The sequence below is a fragment of the Lampetra fluviatilis genome, assembly GCF_964198595.1.
Source record: "Lampetra fluviatilis chromosome 48 unlocalized genomic scaffold, kcLamFluv1.1 SUPER_48_unloc_1, whole genome shotgun sequence".
Lineage (NCBI taxonomy): Eukaryota > Metazoa > Chordata > Hyperoartia > Petromyzontiformes > Petromyzontidae > Lampetra > Lampetra fluviatilis.
In genome coordinates, this window is record NW_027620429.1 from 213,210 (window position 1) to 223,209 (window position 10,000).

At 52.2% G+C, this 10,000-nt stretch overlaps 1 protein-coding gene across 1 annotated transcript in view; it reads right to left on the minus strand.

Moving 5' to 3' along the window:
* Nucleotides 1-2,417: 2,417 nt before the first annotated feature.
* Nucleotides 2,418-10,000, minus strand: part of LOC144953846 (tumor susceptibility gene 101 protein-like) — a 23,826-nt gene continuing 16,243 nt past the window's right edge. Inside the window, 5 exon segments of the mRNA XM_078884500.1 lie at nucleotides 2,418-3,711; nucleotides 4,105-4,324; nucleotides 4,326-4,369; nucleotides 6,138-6,355; nucleotides 7,362-7,453. Coding sequence (XP_078740626.1) covers nucleotides 3,622-3,711; nucleotides 4,105-4,324; nucleotides 4,326-4,369; nucleotides 6,138-6,355; nucleotides 7,362-7,453 — 664 coding nt within the window. The 3' untranslated portion in view covers nucleotides 2,418-3,621.

Here is a 10,000-nt window from a genome sequence, read left to right on the forward strand (position 1 = left end):
GATGGTGGTGATGGTGATGGTGGTGATGGTGGTGATGGTGGTGATGGTGATGGTGGTGATGGTGATGGTGGTGATGGTGGTGGTGGTGATGGTGGTGAGCGGTGGTGATGGTGATGGTGGTGATGGTGATGGTGGTGATGGTGATGGTGGGGAGCGGTGGTGCAGCGGTTAGCGCCACGCTGCACAAACGAAGCCGGCAGAGACGCGAGTTCGACTCCCGCTCACGGCCATCGCCGGTGACGATTATCTGAACCTGTACCGGGCCTCCCCTAGGTCGACTCAGCCTCAAATGAATACCTGATGCGACCGTGTGTCGTAAACATCGCCACTGGGGAGACAAAGGCGGCCGGGCGTGGTGCTAGCCATTAATTAACTACTACTACACCACTACACCACACTAACTAGCTACTACTACACCACTACACCACACTAACTAGCTACTACTACACTACTACACCACACTAACTAGCTACTACTACACTACTACACCACACTAACTAGCTACTACTACACCACTACACCACACTAACTAGCTACTACTACACCACACTAATTAGCTACTACTACACCACTACACCACACTAACTAGCTACTACTACACTACTACACCACACTAACTAGCTACTACTACACCACTACACCACACTAACTAGCTACTACTACACTACTACACCACACTAACTAGCTACTACTACACCACTACACCACACTAACTAGCTACTACTACACTACTACACCACACTAACTAGCTACTACTACACCACTACACCACACTAACTAGCTACTACTACACCACTACACCACACTAACTAGCTACTACTACACCACTACACCACACTAACTAGCTACTACTACACCACTACACCACACTAACTAGCTACTACTACACCACTACACCACACTAACTAGCTACTACTACACCACTACACCACACTAACTAGCTACTACTACACCACTACACCACACTAACTAGCTACTACTACACCACTACACCACACTAACTAGCTACTACTACACTACTACACCACACTAACTAGCTACTACTACACCACTACACCACACTAACTAGCTACTACTACACTACTACACCACACTAACTAGCTACTACTACACTACTACACCACACTAACTAGCTACTACTACACTACTACACCACACTAACTAGCTACTACTACACCACTACACCACACTAACTAGCTACTACTACACTACTACACCACACTAACTAGCTACTACTACACCACTACACCACACTAACTAGCTACTACTACACCACTACACCACACTAACTAGCAACTACTACACTACTACACCACACTAACTAGCTACTACTACACTACTACACCACACTAACTAGCTACTACTACACCACTACACCACACTAACTAGCTACTACTACACCACTACACCACACTAACTAGCTACTACTACACTACTACACCACACTAACTAGCTACTACTACACCACTACACCACACTAACTAGCTACTACTACACCACTACACCACACTAACTAGCAACTACTACACTACTACACCACACTAACTAGCTACTACTACACTACTACACCACACTAACTAGCTACTACTACACCACTACACCACACTAACTAGCTACTACTACACTACTACACCACACTAACTAGCTACTACTACACCACTACACCACACTAACTAGCTACTACTACACCACTACACCACACTAACTAGCTACTACTACACTACTACACCACACTAACTAGCTACTACTACACTACTACACCACACTAACTAGCAACTACTACACTACTACACCACACTAACTAGCTACTACTACACTACTACACCACACTAACTAGCTACTACTACACCACTACACCACACTAACTAGCTACTACTACACCACTACACCACACTAACTAGCTACTACTACACCACTACACCACACTAACTAGCTACTACTACACCACTACACCACACTAACTAGCTACTACTACACTACTACACCACACTAACTAGCTACTACTACACCACTACACCACACTAACTAGCTACTACTACACTACTACACCACACTAACTAGCTACTACTACACCACTACACCACACTAACTAGCTACTACTACACCACTACACCACACTAACTAGCTACTACTACACCACTACACCACACTAACTAGCTACTACTACACCACTACACCACACTAACTAGCTACTACTACACCACTACACCACACTAACTAGCTACTACTACACTACTACACCACACTAACTAGCTACTACTACACCACTACACCACACTAACTAGCTACTACTACACCACTACACCACACTAACTAGCTACTACTACACCACTACACCACACTAACTAGCTACTACTACACCACTACACCACACTAACTAGCTACTACTACACTACTACACCACACTAACTAGCTACTACTACACCACTACACCACACTAACTAGCTACTACTACACTACTACACCACACTAACTAGCTACTACTACACTACTACACCACACTAACTAGCTACTACTACACCACACTAACTGGCTACTACTACACCACACTAATTAGCTACTACTACACCACACTAATTAGCTACTACTACACCACACTAATTGGCTACTACTACACCACACTAATTAGCTACTACTACACCACACTAATTAGCTACTACTACACCACACTAATTAGCTACTACTACACCACACTAATTAGCTACTACTACACCACACTAACTAGCTACTACTACACCACACTAATTAGCTACTACTACACCACACTAATTAGCTACTACTACACCACACCAATTAGCTACTACTACACCACACCAATTAGCTACTACTACACCACACTAATTAGCTACTACTACACCACACTAATTAGCTACTACTACACCACACTAATTAGCTACTACTACACCACACTAATTAGCTACTACTACACCACACTAATTAGCTACTACTACACCACACTAATTAGCTACTACTACACCACACTAATTGGCTACTAAACCGTCATTTCCGTCACCGTGGTCCATCCACTGCTGGACCACCGAGGCGACGGGCACAAAGTGTCGTCCAAGTAAAAAAACATCCCACAATCCCTTGCGGTTGCACAATAAAATTCCCACAATGCCTTGCTGGCATTTACCCACAATGCTCTGCTCTCCCAAAATCCTCTGTCGCGCTTTACAATACCCAGCATGCCGTTCGGTGGCGACGGAGGCGGTAACGATGGCGATGATGATGATGGCGATGATGATGCCGATGATGATGATGATAACGATGATGACGATGATGACGATGATGACGATGATGACGATGATGACGATGATGATGATAACGATGATGATGATAACGATGATGATGATAACGATGATGATGATGATAACGATGATGATGATAACGATGATGATGATGATAACGATGATGATGATAACGATGATGATGATGATAACGATAATGATGATGATGATAACGATGATGATGATGATAACGATGATGATAATGATGATGGCAATGATGATGCTGATGATAACAATGATGATGACGATGATGACGACGATGTTGATGACGATGCCGACGATGATGGCGACGTATAGGGGTGACGGCTACCCAGAATGCCGTGCGGTGGAGCTAGCAGACCTCGGCGAGGCCTGCGGCTCTGCGCGCCTTCAGCATCACGGCCCTCACCAGGAACTGCCTCCTGGCCAGCAGACGCACGTGCTGGGGGGGGGGCAGGGGGGGGGGGGGGCACGGGGGGGGGGCAGAGACATGGGGGGGGGGGCAGAGACATGGGGGGAGGTACAGAGACATGGAGGGGGGCACGGGGGGGGGGCACAGAGACATGGGGGGGGCACAGAGACATGGGGGGGGGCAGAGACATGGGGGGGGCACGAGGTGGGGGGGGGGGGAGACAGAATATTTAGACTGGAGGAATCCGATGAGCTATAAAGCTCTTTCACAGATGTCACACAAGGGGGGGGCGAGGGGGGGATGGACACGGGGGGGGGGGGGAGGGGGGGGGACACGGGGGGGGACTATGAGACAGGGAGACATGGGGGGGGGGGGGGGTCTTCCCACAATGCCTCACTCCCCCCCGCCCCCCACCGCCCCCACCTTGAGGAATGCGTCGAGCTCGACGACGTTGCAGCTCATGGCCTCCCCCAGCTGGAAGGCCGTGTCCTCCAGCGCTCCGTCCTGCGCGTGCAGCTCCACAATCTGCCCGTGGAGCGGAGTGGGGGTCCGCACCGCCCCCTCCAACTCGCCCCCCTCACCCCCCTCACCCCCCTCCCCCCCCCGGGGGGCCCTGCGAGGGGGGGGGGGCGCGGGTCGCCCGCTCCCCCCCCACCCTCACGGCCTCCAGCCACATCTCAACCTGCTCCTGTGGGTGGGACGGAGGTGTGTTCAGTGTGTAGCGTATAGTGTAGTGTGTAGTGTATAGTGTAGTGTATAGTGTGTAGTGTGTAGTGTATAGTGTGTAGTGTATAGTGTAGTGTATAGTGTAGTGTGTAGTGTATAGTGTAGTGTAGTGTGTAGTGTATAGTGTAGTGTAGTGTATAGTGTAGTGTAGTGTGTAGTGTATAGTGTAGTGTATAGTGTAGTGTGTAGTGTAGTGTGTAATGTAGTGTGTAGTGTAGTGTGTAGTGTAGTGTATAGTGTAGTGTGTAGTGTAGTGTATAGTGTGTAGTGTAGTGTGTAGTGTAGTGTGTAGTGTAGTGTATAGTGTAGTGTATAGTGTAGTGTATAGTGTAGTGTATAGTGTATAGTGTGTAGTGTATAGTGTGTAGTGTATAGTGTAGTGTATAGTGTAGTGTATAGTGTAGTGTATAGTGTAGTGTATAGTGTAGTGTATAGTGTATAGTGTAGTGTATAGTGTGTAGTGTAGTGTAGTGTGTAGTGTAGTGTGTAGTGTGTAGTGTATAGTGTAGTGTATAGTGTAGTGTATAGTGTAGTGTAGTGTGTAGTGTAGTGTGTAGTGTAGTGTGTAGTGTAGTGTATAGTGTAGTATATAGTGTATAGTGTAGTGTGTAGTGTAGTGTGTAGTGTAGTGTGTAGTGTATAGTGTAGTGTATAGTGTAGTGTAGTGTGTAGTGTATAGTGTAGTGTAGTGTGTAGTGTAGTGTGTAGTGTAGTGTGTAGTGTAGTGTGTAGTGTAGTGTAGTAGTGTAGTGTGTAGTGTAGTGTGTAGTGTAGTGTGTAGTGTGTAGTGTAGTGTGTAGTGTATAGTGTAGTGTATAGTGTAGTGTGTAGTGTATAGTGTAGTATATAGTGTAGTGTGTAGTGTAGTGTATAGTGTAGTGTGTAGTGTAGTGTATAGTGTAGTGTGTAGTGTAGTGTATAGTGTAGTATATAGTGTATAGTGTAGTGTAGTGTATAGTGTAGTGTATAGTGTAGTGTATAGTGTAGTATATAGTGTGTAGTGTAGTGTATAGTGTAGTGTAGTGTGTAGTGTAGTGTGTAGTGTAGTGTGTAGTGTAGTGTGTAGTGTAGTGTATAGTGTAGTATATAGTGTATAGTGTAGTGTGTAGTGTAGTGTATAGTGTAGTGTATAGTGTAGTGTATAGTGTAGTATATAGTGTATAGTGTAGTGTAGTGTATAGTGTAGTGTAGTGTGTAGTGTAGTGTGTAGTGTAGTGTGTAGTGTAGTGTATAGTGTAGTGTGTAGTGTAGTGTGTAGTGTAGTGTATAGTGTAGTGTATAGTGTAGTGTATAGTGTAGTGTGTAGTGTATAGTGTAGTGTATAGTGTAGTGTGTAGTGTAGTGTATAGTGTAGTGTATAGTGTAGTGTAGTGTGTAGTGTATAGTAGTATATAGTGTATAGTGTAGTGTATAGTGTATAGTGTAGTGTAGTGTATAGTGTAGTGTATAGTGTAGTGTGTAGTGTATAGTGTAGTGTATAGTGTAGTGTATAGCAGAGGTGTGGACTCGAGTCATGTGACTTGGACTCGAGTCAGACTCGAGTCATGAATTTGATGACTTGCGACTCGACTTGGACTTGCATAACAATGACTTTGTCCCACCTCTGGTGTATAGTGTAGTGTGTAGTGTATAGTGTAGTGTATAGTGTAGTGTATAGTGTAGTGTATAGTGTAGTGTATTGTATAGTGTAGTGTATAGTGTATAGTGTAGTGTATAGTGTAGTGTGTCACCGTCTCGCGTGCGAGTGCGCTCAGCAGGAACTGCAGGCGTTCTCTCCCCCCGCTGAGCTCGCTGTGTGTGCGCTGGAGAGCTGCGAGCTCGGCACGAGCCCGGCCCTGCGCCTCCTGGCCTCGCCGGCGCAGCTGGTCGCCGATGGCCGACACGAGCGAGGCGTGAAGGTGCTCATGGGTCACCGTGCCGGAGCGCGACAGCTGAGGCGGTGACGTCGCTAGGATACGGGGGGAGGGGGGAGTGGGGGGGAGAGAGGGGGAGGGGGCAGTGGGGGAGAGGGGGGGGAGGGGGGAGAGAGAGGGAGAGAGAGGGGGGGGGAGAGGGGGGGGAGAGAGGGGGGGGAGGGGGGGGAGAGAGGGGAGAGGGGGGGGAGAAGGGGGGGGGGAGGGGGGGGGAGGGGGGGGGAGAGGGGGGGGGAGAGAGGGGGGGAGGGGGGGGAGAGGGGGAGAGAGGGGGGGGAGAGAGGGGGGGGAGGGGGGGGGAGAGAGGGGAGAGGGGGGGGGAGAAGGGGGGGGGGGAGGGGGGGGGGAGGGGGGGGGAGAGGGGGGGAAGAGAGGGGGGGAGGGGGGGGGAGAGGGGGAGAGAGGGGGGGGAGAGAGGGGGGGGAGGGGGGGGGGAGAGAGGGGGGGGAGGGGGGGGGAGAGGGGGGGGGGGAGAGGGGGGAGAGAGGGGGGGGGTAAGAAGGAGGAGAGGAGAGGGGGGAATCTTTCATTTAAAAGGGGGGGGAAGCACAATAAAGCGTTGAAAAAAAAATCGAAATGATGCATTTTGTTGTTGTTGTTGTGTGTGTCTGTGTGTGTGTGACTGTGTGTGTATCTGTGTGTCTGTGTGTGTCTATGTGTGTGTGTGTCTGTGTGTGTCTGTGTGTGTGTCTGTGTGTCTGTGTGTGTCTGTGTGTGTGTGTCTGTGTGTCTGTGTGTGTGTCTGTGTGTGTGTCTGTGTGTGTGTGTGTCTGTGTGTGTGTGTGTGTGTCTGTGTGTGTGTGTCTGTGTGTGTGTCTGTGTGTCTGTGTGTGTGTCTGTGTGTGTGTCTGTCTGTGTGTGTGTCTGTGTGTCTGTGTGTCTGTGTGTGTCTGTGTGTGTGTCTGTGTGTCTGTGTGTGTGTCTGTGTGTGTGTCTGTCTGTGTGTGTGTCTGTGTGTGTGTCTGTGTGTCTGTGTGTGTGTCTGTGTGTGTGTCTGTGTGTGTCTGTGTGTGTGTCTGTGTGTGCGTGCGCCCGACTCACAGTCTGCCAGAGCGACCTGTGGGGATGCGGAGCGAGGAGGGGGGAGCTGTGGGGGCTGGTTCATGTAGACGGCCGTGAGGGTCGGGCTTGCACTGCACACACACAAAGACAGAGGTCCCCCAGGTAGCCTCGAACAGGCACTGTGGCACACGAGGGGAGTGTGTGGGTGAGTGAGTGGGTGGGTGGGTGAGTGGGTGGGTGAGTGGGTGGGTGGGTGAGTGAGTGGGTGAGTAGGTGGGTGAGTAGGTGGGTGAGTAGGTGGGTGAGTAGGTGGGTGGGTGAGTGGGTGGGTGAGTGGCTGGGTGGGTGAGTGGGTGGGTGGGTGAGTGGGTGGGTGAGTAGGTGGGTGAGTAGGTGGGTGGGTGAGTGGGTGGGTGAGTGGCTGGGTGGGTGAGTGGGTGGGTGGGTGAGTGGGTGGGTGAGTAGGTGGGTGAGTGGCTGGGTGGGTGAGTGGGTGGGTGAGTGGCTGGGTGGGTGAGTGAGTGGGTGGGTGAGTGGGTGGGTAGGTGGGTTGAGCGGGTGGGTGAGTGGGTGGGTGAGTGGCTGGGTGGGTGAGTGGGTGGGTGGGTGGGTGAGTAGGTGGGTGGGTGGGTGAGTAGGTGGGTGAGTGGGTGGGTGGGTGAGTGAGTGGGTGAGTGGCTGGGTGGGTGAGTGGGTGGGTGGGTGAGTGGGTGGGTGAGTAGGTGGGTGAGTGGCTGGGTGGGTGAGTGGGTGGGTGAGTGGCTGGGTGGGTGAGTGAGTGGGTGGGTGAGTGGGTGGGTAGGTGGGTTGAGCGGGTGGGTGAGTGGGTGGGTGAGTGGCTGGGTGGGTGAGTGGGTGGGTGGGTGGGTGAGTAGGTGGGTGGGTGGGTGAGTAGGTGGGTGAGTGGGTGGGTGGGTGAGTGAGTGGGTGGGTGAGTGGGTGGGTGAGTGGGTGGGTGGGTTGGGTGGGTGAGTAGGTGGGTGAGTGGGTGGGTGAGTGGGTGGGTGAGTGGGTGGGTGGGTGGGTGAGTGGGTGGGTGAGTGGGTGGGTGAGTGGGTGGGTGGGTTGAGCGGGTGGGTGAGTGGGTGGGTGGGTGAGTGAGTGGGTGGGTGAGTGGGTGGGTGGGTTGAGCGGGTGGGTGAGTGGGTGGGTGAGTGGCTGGGTGGGTGAGTGGGTGGGTGGGTGGGTGAGTAGGTGGGTGGGTGAGTAGGTGGGTGAGTGGGTGGGTGGGTGAGTGAGTGAGTGGGTGGGTGAGTGGGTGGGTGAGTGGGTGGGTGGGTTGGGTGGGTGGGTGAGTAGGTGGGTGAGTGGGTGGGTGAGTGGGTGGGTGAGTGGGTGGGTGAGTGGGTGGGTGAGTGGGTGGGTGAGTGGGTGGGTGGGTGGGTGAGTGGGTGGGTGAGTGGGTGGGTGGGTGAGTGGGTGGGTGAGTGGGTGGGTGGGTGAGTGGGTGGGTGAGTGGGTGGCTGGGTGGGTGAGTGGGTGGGTGAGTGGCTGGGTGGGTGAGTGAGTGGGTGGGTGAGTGGGTGGGTGAGTGGGTGGGTGGGTTGGGTGGGTGGGTGAGTGGGTGGGTGGGTTGGGTGGGTGGGTGAGTAGGTGGGTGAGTGGGTGGGTGAGTGGGTGGGTGAGTGGGTGGGTGGGTTGGGTGGGTGGGTGAGTAGGTGGGTGAGTGGGTGGGTGAGTAGGTGGGTGAGTGGGTGGGTGAGTGGGTGGGTGAGTGGGTGGGTGAGAGGTAGTAGCAGCACTTATGAAGGCCGGCACGTCACACGAGGGGTGGGTGGGTGGCCAGCACCACGCCCGGCCGCCTTTGTCTCCCCAGTGCTAGCGATGTTTACTTCACACCACTGCACCAGGTTCTCATTTGAGGCTGAGTCGACCTAGGGGAGGCCCAGGAGCGGTTCAGATGATCGTCACTCGTGGTGGCCGCTGGGTTCATAGCGCAGCGCGCCAACCGCTAGGTTACCGTATACGTGTGTACGTGTGTGTGTACGTGTGTGTGTACGTGCGTGTGTACGTGCGTGTGTGTGTACGTGTGTGTGTGTGTACGTGTGTGTGTACGTGTGTGTGTACGTGCGTGTGTACGTGTGTGTGTGTACGTGTGTGTGTGCGTGTGTGTGTACGTGCGTGTGTGTACGTGTGTGTGTACGTGTGTGTGTACGTGCGTGTGTACGTGCGTGTGTGTACGTGTGTGTGTACGTGTGTGTGTACGTGTGTGTGTACGTGTGTGTGTACGTGCGTGTGTGTACGTGTGTGTGTACGTGCGTGTGTGTGTGTGTACGTGTGTGTGTGTGTGTGTGTACGTGTGTGTGTACGTGTGTGTGTGTGTGTGTACGTGTGTGTGTGTGTGTGTGTACGTGTGTGTGTACGTGTGTGTGTACGTGTGTGTGTACGTGTGTGTGTACGTGTGTACGTGTGTGTGTACGTGTGTGTGTACGTGCGTGTGTACGTGTGTGTGTACGTGCGTGTGTGTACGTGTGTGTGTACGTGTGTGTGTGCGTGTGTGTGTACGTGTGTGTGTGTGTGTGTGTACGTGTGTGTGTACGTGCGTGTGTACGTGCGTGTGTACGTGCGTGTGTGTGCGTGCGTGTGTGTACGTGTGTGTGTACGTGTGTGTGTACGTGCGTGTGTGTACGTGTGTGTGTACGTGTGTGTGTACGTGTGTGTGTGTGTGTGTACGTGTG